Source organism: Mus caroli, chromosome 14 (assembly GCF_900094665.2).
Source record: "Mus caroli chromosome 14, CAROLI_EIJ_v1.1, whole genome shotgun sequence".
NCBI classification, from domain to species: Eukaryota; Metazoa; Chordata; class Mammalia; order Rodentia; family Muridae; genus Mus; species Mus caroli.
Window position 1 is genome coordinate 68,800,925 of NC_034583.1, and position 18,325 is coordinate 68,819,249.

The 18,325-nt window shown below is 41.0% G+C and overlaps 1 protein-coding gene across 1 annotated transcript in view; it reads left to right on the forward strand.

The window, feature by feature from the left end:
* The window catches only part of Epsti1 (epithelial stromal interaction 1), a 96,542-nt gene that overhangs the window by 31,856 nt on the left and 46,361 nt on the right, over positions 1–18,325 (forward strand). Inside the window, 1 exon segment of the mRNA XM_021182135.2 lies at positions 3,514–3,587. Within this exon segment, the coding sequence (XP_021037794.1) occupies positions 3,514–3,587 (74 nt within the window).

Here is an 18,325-nt window from a genome sequence, read left to right on the forward strand (position 1 = left end):
CTCCTCTTTCTTTTCCCTCTTCTCTCTTTCCTTTTGCTCTTGGAAAGAGTCTTACTATATACCACAAGCTGGCTTTGAACTGTTGATTTTCCTGACCCCCTCTCTTGGTTGCTCAGCTATCAGCATACATTACCATGTCTAGCTCTTTGCAACAGGGATCTCCACGCCCATCTTAAGAGGAATGAGAAAGTGTCTCTCCTTGCTGCTGTGCTGGAATTCTCCATCTGCATTCACTATCTCCAGCTCTCTCTAACCCCTTCAGGGACTTGGTTGTTTCACTGGTTAACCCTCCCAGCTCCCCCACCTCCTGTCTCCTTTGACTTTTAGTTAGTTTTCTTACCTTAATGCCTCACATTGCTATACTCTCAGCTACTTTTGATTCCCCCATCCCAAGAATCACAGCCTTTCTCCTTAGTCTTTGACTTGAAGTATGAGTTCACAGGCTGAGTTTAATAATCACTTGAACAAGATAGCATTTTTGCTTTAAAAAGGCACTGATCCTGTGCCCATCAGACCAAGAAAATGAATGCCTCTAGATCCTTTCTTCACTTGGCTCTTTTTATACTATGCTTGGTTTCTATGTCTAGTACTTTCTGGTATAGATGTAGCCAAGATGAACAACGTTGTTCTCAATAGAAAACAGTAAAATATAGTAATTCCTTGCTTACTAATCATTAAAAATGCCATGTGTGCCAATGACTTCATGAGAGACCTGGTGTGCTGAAGTCTCCTTGGTAACTGAATTTGAAAAGAAAAGTCATTTTTCCTCAAGCTTCAAGAGACTATCAAAGGAGTTTTCTTTTTTTTCAATGTGAGAGAGTATGGCCAACTATTCAAATTATGAAACTGTTAAATCATACAGTATTTTAAAATTGCATTAAGTGTGCAATTTAAAAATTGGATTAAGTGTGACATAAAGCTGGTCCTTATTAACCCAGTGAACAAAGTATTTTAGAGGCTGTGGTAAGAACTTACACATTAGAGAAGCAAGCTGTCTACCTTGGTCCTTAAATGTTTTTAAAATTTTAAATAGTTTAATAAACCCTCCTAAGGAGGGGAAGGCGGTACTTGCCTGCAATCCCAGTGCTTGGGAAATAAAGTGAGGAAGACTCGGAAATTTGAAGCCAACGTGGGCAACACGGAACAAAAAAAAAATAACCATGTTTTCCTATGCATGTATTTGAAATTAGCCAGCATCTTCTTGTTACCCATAAAGTTTTGTGGTGCTGTAGATCACAGCTTGTCTTAAGTTGTGAATTTAGAAACATCCCTATTGAACACTCAAGAGCACATCTCTAAATCTCACATACTTCTGAAAAGGCCAACGTGATCCCTTCAGAAAAGGTGATACCAGGCATCGCTTGGAGGTCAAGACAGGAGGAGGACAAGTCTGAACCCCAGCCTCTCCAAAGCTAAGATTCTAGGAGTACAAGTGAGCTAGCAGGAAAGGGGTCAACAGTGGGTCTAAATGGCTAAGAGAAAGGCAGCGTTCAAAGATGCTGAGCAATGAGGATGGGGGAGAACACATGACTTCTGGGCTACTTTTAAGTCTACCAATTTATGCTTTTGCACGACTCCTGCAATGAGCCCTCCTGAGTCAACTCTTACTTGCCCAAATTACAATTTAGTTTCTATCTATTTGCTTTTATGCATTTGCTGAAATCCACAGTTTTTGCAAGTGGAGTATGGGGTTCAGGATTCTACCGTGAGTGAAATAAAAAGTTGAAATCTCAAAGCTGCAACAAACTAACTCAAATCAACAAATGACAAAAGTCTCCACTCCTCCATATTTCAAATCGCACCTTCCTATATTTCTATGGGTCTCCTCCTGAAATTATTATTATTTCACTTGTGAATGTATCTCCTTTGGCGTATTTAACATCATTTCTCCATTGTTCTCTATGTCTTTTATAAGACAGGTACTTTTGTGTTCATATCACAAATATATAAAGCATACTATATAATGTAGTATAATACATTCATTGGATAAATACTGAATGCATGTGATTTAGAGATATTGTCCCTCAGCCAGTGGTTTTATCCTGGCTGAGTTTCCTTCCACATTTGTATTTGTGCAAATATGTTTGGGTGATCTGATGAAATCTAAGAATTTGGGCTGATATGAAAAATCTGTTTTATCAATTGGCTTAATCAATACATTCTGTTTATACTCTGCTTGCTTGCGACCCTCCACCATTTTGCTGCCTCCACACCAGGGGGATGGAGAGGCCCTCCCAATGCAGTACGTTTGGACTCACGATTGAGGACATTATCTAGATTATAAGAGTTATTTGATATCAAGTTCCCCTCTCATATCCTTGCTAGAATCCTGTTTCATTAACAGCTGAATTGCTAGCTGCATAACTGATTTTATGGACTCTACAATACTCCCTTATAGGGGTGTTTTGTTTTGTTTTGGTTTTGGTTTTTCATGGAAAACATCTATTTTGCCTATGAAAGTGGGAAAACTTCCCATTCTTGAATGATGGTGCCTGGTTCATAGCAGAGTTTAAAAGTGATGCTTCCTATTGTCCTCTTTCGCACGTCTTCCTTGAGTAAATCTGATTATTTACTTGTTTGTTTGTTTGTTTGTTTATTAATGCCTCGCTGCCTTGTGGCTCCTTCTGAACTCATTTAAAGCCTCACCTTCCTCCTGTATTGCAGAACTTGTTTCTACTCCTTACTGCATTTTGTTTTTGTCTAAGAATGTGATCTATTTTTTCTTAGGCACATTCAAAAAAAAATGACAGGAGTGTCACAGCAAGTAAAAAGCAAGTGGTTTTGGTTGTTTAAATCAGGTTAAAATGTGCCAAAGCCATGGTGACAGTGATATCAAATATGAAGTCACATCTCTGGAAGCCTCTCTAGACAGCTAATTAAGAAAAGAACTCTTTTTACTCAATGGATGGATGGCTTTCTTCACATATAATATGCTGCTCAGTCTTTCCACAGCTTTAAGTGTCTAAGTCAGCGGGGAGTTGGACTGAGTTATTGAAAACCTCTTCCTTGATATTTTGATAGAATGTGTCACACACACACACACACACACACGTACACACACATACACACTCGTACACACACGTACACACATGTACACACACGTACACACGCACACATGTACGCATATGTACACACACACTGATTTTGTACGAACTGTTTAACCATGAGTTATATTTTTAAAAATTTAACGTGCTTGGTACGGAAATCTATTATTTCCATCAGAACATTTCACAAACTTCACTTCCTTCAAAATAGATCTTGCAATTCTTTGAGCTGAAGAAAAAAATGTGAAATTTTGATGCTGTAATTTTTTTAGCCAGTCCAATTGTGAGAGGGGAGCTAAGGGAGGCTCTTGGGGCCTTCTATGTAGTACTTCCGGGTTATGAGAGAGGAGGCTACCTCAGGATCTCTGGAGCCACTAGAACAGAGGGTTTGGGGGTTGGAACAACTTACATGTCATGATTCGACCTAAAGCTTCCAGAACAGATCACGTTTTGGTCTCTTCAATTTCAGAGTAATAAACTAGAGGAGAAAAAGCAACTTCAAGAAGACATCAGAAGAGCCACATTTCGAGAACATCATCAGTTGTAAGTTTATGACATCATAGCTTTGTTTCTTTTTATGTTTATTGTTAAGATTTTTGGGCCCTAGGGAATGACAGCTTTTTAAACATTGGGTGTTGGATGGTTGGTACTATATGTTAATCATGCAATTGAGCTCTACCATCTCTGGGAATCTGAGATCAGGTCGCTTAGGATCATCAAAGTATTTTCCAGTGGTCAACAGATGAGCAACCATCCAACTAAATTTGAAGAATTTGCCCCTATAAATAAGTTAGATTCCGGGGTGCTGCTGATTGTGCTGGTCTCCAAAAGGTTGCTGTTAGGAGGACTGTGTTTGAGGTGAAATATCTAAGCAGCGTTTGTCTAAGTAGTATTTAGTGGGCCAAGGTCCGATTACCATTGTATTTTTCTAGCTGGGAATTGAAATGGCTTTTCTTTTCTTTCTTTCTTTCTTTCTTTCTTTCTTTCTTTCTTTCTTTCTTTCTCTTCTTTTCTTTTTTTTTTATACTCCAAACCAATGATTATAAACCAGGGTCTTTTTTTTCAAGCATATTTAATATGCTAATAATATACTTTGATAACACACAAAAAAACCCTACTGTGTTGCACCATACTTCAAAGCAGTTGTTCTCAACCTGTGGGTCACGACCCCTCCCCTGGGGGTGTCACATATCAGATATTTACATTACAATTCACAATAGTAGCAAAACTGCAGTTATGAAGTAGCAATGAGAATAATTATATGGTTAGGGGTCACCACAGCATGAGAAACTGTATTAAAGGGTCATGGTGTTGGGAAGGTTGAGAATCACTGGTTCAAAGAGGAAACCCCTGTCCGAAATTAACCTTTGGTACGTTATATGAGCCCTGATTATAAGAAGACAAAAGCAAAGCACTCTTTATTTTACGGTGTAATTCTAAATGTAGAGCTAGAACCAAGCCACCGGGTTCTAGAGCTCAGTCGCATTGCTCAGCTCTAGAACCCTTCTGAACTTCAGTGTTTGGTTGGCTTGATTATTTTCAGAATAAGGATGATCACACCTGTCCAATGAGCCAAGGATAAGGATTAAAGAAAAGTCCTAAAAGGCTTAAACATCCCTGGATGTTCTGGGGACATGGGGGTGGTATTTCTTACAGGAGCCCTTATCTGATGGAATTGTGTAATTTCATTTGTTAGGGACCGTAAGGTGTTTTTTTTTTTTTTTTTGTCCCCACAAGAACCAGTAAGTAGACTTGCACCTTCTTAGGTAGCATTCCCAGCATTCACTGAGTGCTTGTTCCCTACACTCACTCTGGTCCCTCATTCATCTATCTAGTTCAGGTGCTGAGCTGCTCAGGGGTGTGACATTCTAGAGCATGGTGCTTCCTCCCAAGTCTAGCACCCTCTAGTATTCTCAGAGCCCTGGGCTCAGCCCGTCTCTATCAAACCGTGTTGAAACTCAGCAGCAAGAATAGAAAAGATACTTTGGTCCTTCTTAGAAGTAGGGACAAATTACTCATGGAAGGAGTTACAGAGACAAAGTGTGGAGCAGAGACTGAAGGAATGACCATCCATAGACTGCCCCACCTGGGGATCCATCCCATATACAATCACCCAAACCAGACACTATTGTGGATGCCAGCGAGTGCCTGCTGACAGAAGCCTGTTATAGTTGTCTCCTGAGAGGCTCTACCAGTGCCTGACAGATACAGAGGTGGGTGTTCGCAGCCAACCATTGGACTGAGCACAGGGTCCCCAATGGAGGAGCTAGAGAAAGGACCCAAGGAGCTGAAGGGGTTTGCAGCCCCACAGGAGGAACAACAATATGAACTAACCAGTACCCCCAGAGCTCCCAGAGACTAAACCACCAACCAAAGAATACACATGGGTCCAGCTGCATATATAGCAGAGAATGGCCTTGTCGGTCATCAGTGGGAGGAGCAGCCCTTGGTCCTGTGAAGGTTCTATGCCCCAGTGTAGGGGAATACCAGGGCCAGGAAGTGGGAATGGGTGTGTTGGTGAGTAGGGCTGGGGGAGAGGATAGGGGGTTTTCAGAGGGGAAACCAGGAAAGGGGATAACATTTGAAATGTAAATAATGTAAATATCTAACACACACACACACACACACACATATATATACATATATATGTATATGTGTGTGTGTGTATATATATATATATACACATACACACATATGTATATGTATATGTATGTATGTATGTATGTGTATATATATATATATATATATATATATATACACACACACATATATATATATGTATGTATGTATGTATATATATATACACATACATACATACATACATATACACATACATATATACCCAGCCCTGTATATTGCTCCTTACCAAGTTAAGACCAGGGCTGGGAAGTTGAAGAAGTCTTCTTTGGTGGGTTTGAGACAGGGCAGGGTGAGGGAGGAGAGATTTTTGGAGTTTTCAAAGGTTGGAGGCTGGTCCACCCAGCCTCCTGTCTTTTCAAAGTAACCCAGGTTCTTGAGTTTGTGTTTCACTAAATGCTAGAGATCAATCACCCTTATTCTGAGGAGAAGAAAAGAAGGCTTTGCTGTCAGCCACCTCACAGGACCAGCGGGGCTGAATTCAATTATATGCGCATTTTGCTCCTGCTCCTGCTTATCATGAAAGTCCTGGTTAGCCAGGAAAAAGGGGATGTCGGCTAAAAAATGAGAAGTAGCTCAAATTGATTTTTAAAGCCTATTGAGGAACACAAGAAGTCTAGATATGTAAGGGTGTGTGGTTTTTTTTTTTCCTTTTTCTTTTTCTTTTAAGAATATTGTGCTTTGAATTACTTTTGAAATTAAGGGACCAATAGCTGATGAAACCACTGACCATTACAATGCTGAAAATATTAGAGGAATTTGTTAGAAAAGGTGGATCCTGTATAGAAAAGTTGTTATCGCACTTTCTTAGAACCAGTTTATAGAAGGTTAAAAAAAAAGGACTAGCAAAGCTGTTAGAATCCTAACAGTGCAAACCAAACAGGTCTGGAATCGTCTACCTCCTACACCCGAATGAGATTCTCTTGAAGCTGCCAGGCAAAGGAACACAGAATAGAAACCAAATAAGCGGTTCTTTTAAAGGAGTCGATACCTTGCCAGCTTGAGCATGCTGTGCCAGTGTGGCGCAAACAGCAGACCAGGAACAATGTGTTTTGCTGTTGAGAAGGGCAGTTGTGGACTTGAGTGGACTGTAAAATCCAGCTGCCAGAGACACGGAGAAAAGGCGCGTGATGGCCACCCTTGGTACCCCGGCGCATCTTAACGCATTCTTTCTCCACACCTCGTTCCTGACTCTGTTCATTTGCCTCTGATTATTTTTAGTGTTGTCAATTATTTAGCTAACAGGCAGAAAACTAGGCTTTTATTGACAACCAAAGGCACTCTCCTGAGTGTAATAATGAAGGCAGTTTATTGAATGCCTGTGAGGTTGCTTTCTAATTGTACGCATTAATCTGCCCATGCAAGCTGGCTGAAAATACACAAGCAGATTGCACATGCAGATGGAGCACACAGGATGGTTTTTATGAAAAGACCTCTACAATGCACTTCTGCAGCACTGTCTTTCCCTTAAAAATCGAATGGCTGTGACTATTTCGATTGGCGGTTGAGAGCAGACCCGATTAATGATGCATTAAGTTTGCCACTCTGGCTGGGGACAGACTCCAATTTCACAACTCTGAATTAGTTCTAGAATTCTTGAACCTGAAAGCAGAGGGTAGAAATGGGCCTTTAACCTTGACATAGTACTTTCGCCATTACTTTTAGTCTCTATTTACTGCCTATAAAAATTCAAATGTGATTTTTTTTTTTTTTTTTTTTTTTTTTTTTGGTGTGTGTGTCGGGGTGGGGCGCTTTCCTATTGGCCAATGGTACGAAAGAATGCCTGACTCTGAAGAACACGTGAAAGAGCCTTTATTTATTTATTTAAATATTTTTTATTAGGTATTTTCCTCATTTACATTTCCAATGCTATCCCAAAAGTCCCCCATACAAGAGCCTTTATTTTTAACAGCAAAGTGTGATTTGGCTTATTTAGACCATTACATAACATAAATCTCAATATTTTAATTTTTCCTTTCTTTTTTAAAAAACATTTTATTCATTCATTTTGAGAATTTCATAATGAATTTTGGTCATATTTATTCTAACTCCCAGGTCTGCCTCCATTTCATTTCCCACCTTTGTGTCTTTTTTTTTTTTGTCTAATAATACACTGACTCCAGTGTATTCTAAGTTTGAATAAGAATTCATTCTGGGAGTGTTGCCATTTTTATAATTATGTGTTTTTTGATTTTTCTAGATGTGAGTTTCTTTGTTTTGGGTGTTTGTCTTTTGGGACAGGGTCTCAGTGTTTAGCCCTGGCTGTACTGGAACTTGCTATATAGATCAGGCTGGTTGAACTCACTGAAAACTGTCTGCCCTTTGCCTCCCTGAGTCCTGGGGTTTAGGGTGTGTGCAACCATACCCATCTCCGTGTGGGTTTTGAGTCTATTTAACAAGGATGGCAAGGGTAGGATAGGGTGAGGCCATTGTGTGTTGGTATTAGGAAAAAGTAGCATTCTTTGAAGATTTTTCTGGAAGCATATGAGTAGACTAAATATTTAAAACTTGCAATACTTTCCTAGTGATTATCTACTGTAGATGATTGTGTACTTATGCCATCTAAAAAGTACTAAATGCTCAGCTCTTTCCAATCAAAGTCACCAGAAGCTGCCGGGTAGTTGAGAAATGAAATGTCAGGTTCTGCAGTGAACACCGAGCCTTTAAAAAACGGTTAATCTTCAGGTTAAATGTACTAGAGATGCATTTTTTTCTCCTCCTTTACAGATATAGCTAGCCTTGGGTAGTTGAAAATTTTCAAAGTCATAGAGGCAGGAAGTCATTCAGCCAAATTGAGGTCCCCACATTTGGGGAACTAAACATAGATAATTTGAGGGCATGGGGTACCACAAGGGGTGGGAATACAGGGTAAGTGGGTAGATGGGACCACATGGCGACTTGAGGTAAGACTATTGGAGAGGGCAGGGCAGCCCTTGCCACACTTGACCCAATTTGCCTTCTAGTTCTTTCTATTAAGTTCTAAGTTTGGTCTAGGGTGGGCAAAAGAAAGGCTAGAAAAAAAAATCAATCTAGTGTTTTCTCCAGTCATCAGATAGGAGCAACGCCTCCACTCTCCAGGCTCAATCCTGGCTAACCCTACCATTGATCTCGGGATAGAGATGAGGCATGTGTGTGGTCTATCTGAGGCATACTTCTCTCTCAGGAAACAATTTCCCAAATGGTTTTTTATAGGAATGAGATGTTCAATTATTTAAAATTTATTAATTTACTAGTGTATGTGATGTGGTGTATATATGTGTGTGTGTGTGTGTGTGTGTGTGTGTGTGTGTGTGTGTGTGTGTGTATGTGTATGCACAGGGACAGAATACACGTGGAGGTCACTGAGCAACTTTCAGCATCAGCCTTCTTTTACTCCGGGATCCTGAAATTCAGCTCAGGTTGTCAAGGCTAGCCACTAAGCTATCTTGCTAGCTGAAGGATCTCAATTCTTAAAACTTTGGTTGGGGCGGGGGAGCAGGAAGAGAGACACTGTGATCAGGATGTAAAGAGGATATAATGATGATGATGATGATGATGATAAACCCTTTGGTTGGAAAACCTTTTGAAACTAAGCTAGTTCCCAAGAAGGACTGCCCTGTCCCTCCTGCAACCCTGCCCCAAGACTGTAATATTAGGAAAATGTCCCCGTTTCCACCATTGGAGCCATGTGTCTCTTTTCCTTGCACTTGAATAGTTATGTGCGCTAAGTTCCTCAGAGGCACATCTGCATCTATTTTAGTTTTCCTAGAGCTGAGGATCCAGACAGGTCTGCTGAATTTGCACACTTCAGCCCCAAGTTTGCCTTCCAATCTGCTTGCAAAACTTCTGATGCCCTTCCTGGGAACTTCTGAAAGACACTTAAGGGCTTCAGCGCTCCCTTATCCATGTGGTCGGCTTTAATCCAACCTTGAGTTTTATAATTTAGGTAAGGTGACTGGAAAGTCATTCTATTCATAACTTCCTAGCTTATGCTAATGAAGTGAACTTAGAGATATAAAATCCCCATGTCTCTTTTGTTCAGAATGAAAGTGAACAGCTTATGACAGATTCCATCTGAGGGAATTCCTTACTGGTGAGTGTGAAATTGTGCTGTTGGTGGGGGTGCATCAGTTTTTACCCTGTAGTTAGCTTAGCGTACATCACCTCCTTTGCTCTCTTATTGTGAGACCCAGACCAAGGATGGGGGTGGGGGTAAGAGGTGATGGAGTCACATGATGAATCCCAGGATGTTAGGCCAGCATCAGGGCGTAGATCTGAGTTTATTGCCCAGCATATACGCTTGTATACAGTGTTTGAGCCAATCCCAAACCCCCAAATCATTTGCCAATCTCATCTTGCCACATTGTCACCATGCTCCAATGAAAGCCCTGAATAATGAGCTAGCTCAGAAGGACTGGGGGGAGTGCCCTCACCTGTAAGAACTTCCGTTGAGGATAGGGAAAGCAGCCACTGCTACGGCCTTGGTTCCTTTTTGCCGTTGTACAAGTGTGCCTTGAGCCATCTTAGATCTAATGCACGTACGGCAGATCAGGAACTCTTTGAGGAGTCGCAGGAGCCCGTGGCACCTCGTTCTCCATCCTGCTTTTTCCTTCATAAGGCTGACTTCCACATCCCTCACAATTTATAACATGCCTGTTCCCTTTGTGTTCCCTGGTGACCCTACAGACTCCCACGGCATCTCAAATTCTGTCGAGTTTAGTTTTTAAACTTCTGAGTCACATTTATTTATTGTTTTATGTGTCTTGGCTATATGCCTGTGTAGAAGTTACAATTGGTTCTTGCTTCCAAGAGATCTAATTCTTCTAATGCCCAGGACTCTCAGCAAATTAGTGACCTGAGTCACTTGCTTGGCTCACCTCTGAGTGTTCCCAGTGATTCAGTGAGTTCTTTCTAACATTTTGATTATCAACTAATTGTTGTTTGGAAGAGGTTGGTGGGCAAATTGTCATTTGAACTAAGTTTCCATCAGAAGAGAGCATCCAGATGTTAGCTGATGTACCCAGACTAGGGCTTTGTGTTGACTCAACCACATCACCGTTATTAACAAACTCCCACAATCCTCAGAGACAAACAAGAATGAATCATAGTTTGATCTTCCTTGTTCTGATTCTGAGGAAATGTTTGTCACAGATAAAGTGAAAGCGAAGACTTCCAATAGTGAAGCCAAGAGTGCAAGGGAGAGGCAAAAGTGAACCAAGCACTGTCTCAGGAGAGGCCAGGACAGTCTGCACTGATATGCTCATAGGTCCTTGCCGTGTGGGGACCCCACTGCTCAGGCCTTGCCATGAGGAGAGCAGACTGCATTACACTGGTGCAACTTTCTCAGTGGAGGCTTGGTCGCCTCCACCTGGGAACCACTTTTTGAATCCTTGAGAGTCACAAAGGCAGCCCTAGGGCCAAAAAAATGTCCCTGGTGTGTGTGTCCATCCTGGAGACAAGTTCCCTGGCACAGCCGACTTTATCATTTCCATGTGGGTTCTAAAAACCTTTCTGAAGTAAAACAAAAACCAAAAACAAAGCAAAACAACCACAAAACCCTACCAGAAAAGGAACTCTAGACAAATAGCTAAACAAAGGAGGAAGGTTTGACATGGCAGGAAAATGTCAAGGAAAACGAGAAGATTTATGGTGCAAACATGTATCCGGTTTCCTCCCCCCGCCCCCTTTACCTCTGCTTCTTTCCCCTCTCTCATGATCTTCCCTAAGCAAGAACAGGATAAAGCTCAGAGCCTGGAGGATTCTTACCATAGAAGAGACACAAATGGGAGAGAAGGGGCTGGGCTGCGCTAAGCTCAGTTCCCTTTGGCATATGCTCAGAGGCCTGTGGGCTCTAGATGCTGATGGAAAGCTTGCTGCGCATGTGTTTACTGTGCACGTTAACCCTTTGTACAAGCTGGGTTAGAAAACCATGAGAAAGTGGGGCTAGTGACAATGTGGTCACCGTGCAAAATGCAGAAAATGTTGAATTTTTACAGTAAAACACAAGAAAGGAAAATATTAAATCTAACAAGCTAATGCTTATAAAAGGTATATAAATCATGTTTATATATTTCTAAAAGTCCTCTTGGGCAGCATAAAAATAATTATCTAACTGTGCTATTATGAGGGACATCAATAAAAGAGTTAAAAATCAAAAGCATGGAAAATATATCCATAAATGCCAACAAAAGAGAGCAGATGTAGCGATATTAATATGAGACAAATTGAATTCTAGGTGAAAAGCATTCAATATTTTATGAAGATAAAATACATAATCTCAAAGAAAATGAAACATAAATCTTTAGTAACAATGACTTGAAATGTATGTAGGACACAAAAAGTAGACAAAATACTATTATGATCTCTAATACCAAGTGTAGCTTTACTGAATTCTTCATTTATTTAGTTAATTCTCCATGGAAATGCATCAATCAGAAGACGGACACAGGAGTAAAGGAATGGAATAATAATTACTTCACATGACGATGAAGCACTGCACCTGGTATATGAGAACGCATTCCTTGTAAACGCTGTGTTAACTTCTATAGCACCAACCTGGGCTGGAACCTCAGACACTGTCAGTCCATTCCAAGTGTCTCTCCAAATCCTGAGATGCTCAACTCTTGAAAACACAGTAAAACTAGAAATTGTGCAGTAAGACACTTTAAAGCTATAAGAATTTAAATACCCACATTTACCTCTTATCCTAGTTTTGAGACAAAGTCTAGCTTAGGCTCGCCTAGAACTCACAATCCTTCTGCTTTAGCCTCTTGAGTGTTGGGATTATAGGTATCATACTCACTATGAAGAGCTTAAGTATTCTTTTAAATGGCTAATGTGGAAAACTAGAAGTCAAAACTGAAATTAGTTTGTGATGAAAACCATGAATTTTGAAACACTGATAGGTCTAGCCTAATGTTACTAGTATTGTAACCAATAGATAAATAGATACATTAAATACCCTAAAAACTCCACAGGGAGATCCACAGTTATGTGAGAATTCAGTATTTAAGACTTTAGCTATCTGTGGAAGGAAGTGTTTCTTAAAATCAGGCTCAAACAGATGGATGATTTGACAAATTGTATTGAACCAACACAGATAGAATGTAATGATATGTTGTAATTTTGGGGGTTATTCATTTCTAAACATTATATAAATCCCAGAAGCAGTGAAGAAAAAAAAAGACTTAAGAACATAATACTTTCAACTTTATAGTGGAAGGCATAGTGAACAAAAACTACATGTAAATGATGATCTAAAATCAAATATTACCTAAAACATAGTGGGATAAAGACCCAATTCACAAGAAATTCTTCCACAATATGAAAAAGCTAACTCTACGTAAACCGACAAAAGTTCTTAAATAAGCAATCAAGAGGAAAATATTTAGAAAGCATAAATACAAATTTTGTCACTGCAATGAGAAAAGTATCAATGTATTGATAAAAAGCATCAGGAAACATGCTTTCATTGATTGACAATGAGTACCTCGTATGTGCCCAGCACTGTCCTAGGTTCTGTGAATATTCTGTGAGCAAGTGAATGTTATTCCATGACTAAATGTGGAAATTCAGATGATGGACAGACTGCCAAAGATATACACAGGTGGTGGTCATTCTTTAACGGAGCACAAGGGTGGAGAGATATACAGTGACCAAGAGAAAAGGGACTCAGAGGAGTGAATCTCCTTAGTATAATAGGGGCAGCCTGATTCCCTGAGAAGTTGGCACTGGAACATATGCAAATTTCGAGCAAATGTGCAGGACATGCAGACTTAGAAATCGCTATGCTGCTGTAAGCCATGGAAGTAGATGACCATAACTTTGGAGAGACCATAGATTTGAGAGAAGATCCAGGGTAGAAGAGCTCTATCATTTAGAGTTTTGATTGATGTGGAAGATCATCTGAGGAGAAGAGTGATAGGGTCATGAAAATCAAGAGAGACACATTCTCAAAAGGAGAGAACTTTCAGTTCTCCATTATTGCTAAGAGGAGAAGTCAAGTCTGGCCATGCTAGCAACCAAGACAGATGTTCTCGGCTCAGGGATGATCAGACAGTGATCAAAAAAGAAGTCGTATATTACAGTTGAAGTGAAATTAGGGGAGAGGTTGTGAATTTGCTGAGATAGGCAGTAGCTAGACAGATTAGGTGGGCCATAAAGAAACCAGATTTTATTCTTATGGGGAAACCACCACCACCACCACCATCATCATCATCATCATCCCTTCCCCTCCCTCTCTCTCCCCTCTCTCTATCTCTTTCTTTTTCATTTTAAAGAAGTAACTACTCAGCTGTTTTGAGACTATATCTGAGGAGATGAGAGTAAAATAGAGAATCTATTGATGACGTTATATAGGGGTTTAGGTAGGGGTTTATGGGAGCTTTGCTTAGGGTGACTTCTGGGCAGAGACTAGAACAAATACCTATTGTATGGAGAATCTGTATAGGGTGTCAGTGGGATAGGCTGATGTATAGAAGCAGGGAGAAGAAAGAACCAAAGATGTGCTATATTTGGGTGTGTGGTGGTCAAACACAGAGATGGGAATGATAAGGAATGGACCAAGGTTTTAGAAAAAATATCAATGTGTAATGGTTATACATACTAAGCTTGAGATCTCTGCCAGATGTGCAATGAGCAGTTGCACATACAGATTTGTGAGTAAATACATGGGATGCATAAGTCTGAAAATTACTAGCATGCAATGTAAATCTAAGACATGACATGCATAAAATCACTTATGACAGACTGGGTTTGAGCAGAGTCCCAGGGCCAACTCTAGAGGAACTAAACTCATTTAGAGTTCAGGTGGATGTAGAAGAAGATCTGAGAGGCAGAGTATAGAGTATGGAGTCATGGGAATCAAGACGGAGTCAGTGCTGAGAGGAGGGATTTGTCAATCCTCCATTGCTGCTGAGATGCTGAATGAGAGGGGAACAGTGTCTAGGACTGTGAAGAAATTACCTGTGATAGGAAGTAGAGATTTGGGTGAGAGGGGAACTAGAACAAAGGGAGGTAGAAGGAGAAATGCCAAACTCCTGAGTTTGAGAAAGAGAACAATGAAATGCAGTTAATAGGGGGAGCGTTCCTAAATTGTCTGTGTAATGATAAAACAATGTTCACCAGGAGAGAGACAGGACAGGACAGGACAGGACAGGACAGGACAGGACAGGACAGGACAGGACAGGGAAGGGAAGGGAAGGGAAGGGAAGGGAAGGGAAGGGAAGGGAAGGGAAGGGAAGGAAAGGGAAAGGGAAAGGGAAAGAGGGAGAAGGAAAGGGGGAGAGGGAAAGAGGGAGAGGGAAAAAGGGGAGAGGGAAAAGGGAAAGGAATGGGAAGGGAAGGGATAGGAAAGGGAAGAAAGAAGTTCTTTTTTTTTTTTTTTTTTTTTTTTGTTTTCGAGACAGGGTTTCTCTGTATAGCCCTGGCTGTCCTGGAACTCACTTTGTAGACCAGGCTGGCCTTGAACTCAGAAATCCACCTGCCTCTGACTCCCGAGTGGTGTGATTAAAGGCGAGCCGAGCGCCACCAGGCCCGGCTTAAGAAAGAAGTTCTTAAGGATGACAGAATAGGTTGATGGCAACATAAAATTAAGGGATTAACCAATGGTTAAAAAGAGACACTGTATATGTATATGCGTGTGTGTGTGTGTGTGTGTGTCTGTGTGTGTGTGTCTGTGTCTGTGTCTCTGTGTGTCTGTGTGTACACTAATATTGATGCACAACTGTATATTTAACCCAGAGCTTCTGCATTACCAACTCATCTTCTACCACTGAGCCATGCAGCTTTATTCTCAGTCCTAAAAGATTGTTTTTTAAAGGAGAAGGGACAAAGAGAGAATGAGATTTGGAGTTTCAGTTTTGGGAAAGATATAATACTTGTTTTTCTCTACTCTCAAACTATAAAGAGATTGCAGCTGAGAGGTGTAAGATTGGATACGTACACTTTAGAGGAGAGGGACTCATCAGTGGAATGGAATAGAATTATGATTGATACTTACAAACTAGGACCTAAGGTGAGGGGAATGGACCAGTGGGGTGTCCCCTTGGGGACTATATCATCTCTTGTTTTTTCTTTTTTTTCTCCTGCATGACTGCCAAGGGTCGTCAAATCAGCAGCTTTGTCCTGCCCTGCCCTTCCTATCAGATGTTCTATCTTGGTTGCGATGGGACAAAGTGACCATGGATAGAATCTTCTGATGCCTTGGCCAGCATAAATCTTTCTTCCCTAACATGGAGTTTTCCCAGGTATTTGTCACAGCAATAGAAAGCTGGCCAGCATACTCTAGGAGTCTGTGGTTTACACAAAGTAGAGAAAAGATGTTTGAGATGAGAAAGATGAGAAGAAATAGAGATGTGGTTGGCAGAATATTGGTTTGACTCAGTCTGGCCTGAGATCTGTTCAGGTAGGTGTACTGGAAGGAAAGTGCCTTTACGGAGGAAAAGTAGGATATCTCTGTTGATGACAGCTGTTGACATAGGGAGTGTCTTGGTTACTTTGTCAGTTGCTGTAGTAAAATAGCTCAATGAGAGGAACTTGAGGCAGAAAGGAATTATTTTGGCTAAAAGATGATGGTCTTGTCTGCCATGGTGGCAGAGTCACAGCAACAGAAGCTTACAGTGGCTGGTCACCTTGCATTCACACTCAAGGAACAGAGGAGAGAAAATGTTTATGCTCAACTCTTTTTTCTCCTCTTTATATAGTTCAGAATCTCAGCCCAGGGAATGGTACCATTTACAGTGGGTAGATCTTACCCCTTGGTTAACCCAATTGAGAGAATGTCTCACAGGCATACCCAGTGGCTTGTCTCCTAGGTGATTCTAAATCTTAATAGAGTTGACTCTTGAGATTAGCCATTGCAGGGAGGGAGGATAAATGCATTGCAAATGAGAAATGGTGGTCAGGAAAGTTGACTGGCAAAGAGGATGCCATATTCTAATGGTTGCAAGTATTACAGAAGTGAATGCTTTTCTAAGTAGTCAGGCAGAAGCAATGGTCTACCAACAGGATAAGGGGCAAAGAGGAACATTTCAGGCACTGAGGGGCATGCACATGAGAAATGGTACATAAGGGGTACAATGGTTAACATTGTCAACCTGATAGAATCGAGACTTAATAAGGAGAAGTCTCTAGGCATGTGGGTAAGGGATCATCTAGATTAGGTTAGTTGATATGGGCAGCATCATTGCATTGGCTGGGAGCCCTGACTGCTTCATAAAGAGGGGAAAACATCATCTCTTCTTCTCTGCCTACTGAACATGGATGCAGTATTAGCCACCAGCTATGTCAAGGTCCTGTCACCATGACTTCTCAGCTGGGATGGATGATATCTTCAAACTGTGAACCAAAATAGAGACTTCCTTCCTTCAGTTGCTTTTGTTCTTTTTTATCACAACAATGGCAATGGACTAAACTCTGAAACTGTAAGTCAACTCCAGTTCCTTGCTTTCTTTTACAAGAGCTGTCATGGTATCTCTTCGCAGCAATATAAGAGTGATTAAGACAGAAGTTAGGAAACAGTGTATTGCTGTGACAGGCCTGAGCACGCTGCTTGTTGGCAGACTGTGTACTTGGTACTTCGGATTAGGAAAACAGTTGGGTGCTTTAAACCATTCCTGTGGTATTTTGGCAAAGAATTTGGCTGCATTTCACTGTTATTCTAAAATTTGGTCTTAGGCTAAATTGAAGAGTTTTGGATTAATGGTATCCCAGAGATTTCAAGACAGTCTAAGGAGATGAAAAGTTTAAAGAAAATCCCGATGCTAAATGGAATAAAGGGAGTGGTGACCTCAGGAAAAGACCCCACCCAGGTCAGCTTCTAACTTTGGAAAAGGAATTTTAAAGAATCGTAAATATTGAAGGAAACCATCAGCCACACAGAAGGTTGATGCAAATGAAATTGAAACATGGGCCATGTTCCAGCACCATCAAGCAGCAGAACTTGGCAGCTTTGGCCACATGGTTCTGGCTTCAGAGGCGAAGATACAAGAAAGGGGGTGTGGACTCTCCCTCTGTGGCTGAGGAAAGCCTCCGAGGCCAGGCGCATGTCAGAGGTGCCTCGGCATGGAGGCCTAGAGAGGCCATGTTGTGAAGCTAAGAAGGTAAAGTCTGAAGATCCCAAAATGGTGGTGAGGCATCATGGGATACATTCCAAGGAGAGATGCAGTGTGTTGTAGTTAACATAGCTGAAGAACACTTTGACATCAGACATGGAGATGCAGTGTTCGGTTTGCCCTACTGGCTTTTGTTCTTATTTTGGTCCAGTATTTCCTCACTATGCCCCCTTACTCCCTTTTGGAATGGTAATGCATATTTTGTGCTTTTGTATGTTGGAGGTGTGCAGTCTGGTTTTTGTTCTTGTTTTAAATTTTATAGGGTTTACAGCTAACAGAGATTGCCTTCGGTCTCAGGAGAGACTTTGAACTTTGGACACTTAGACCATGTTGAGACTGTATATTGTGGGGACTTTTGAAGTTGGATTGAATGTATTTTTGCATGAATATACGGTTACAGGTCTATGGGGGACCAAACTACAATGTGGTGGTTTGAATAAGAACGGCCCTCATATTGCATACACTAGCAAGATTTTGCTGAAAGGACCCAAATATAGCTGTCTCTTGTGAGACGATGCCGGGGCCTAGCAAACACAGGAGTGGATGTTCACA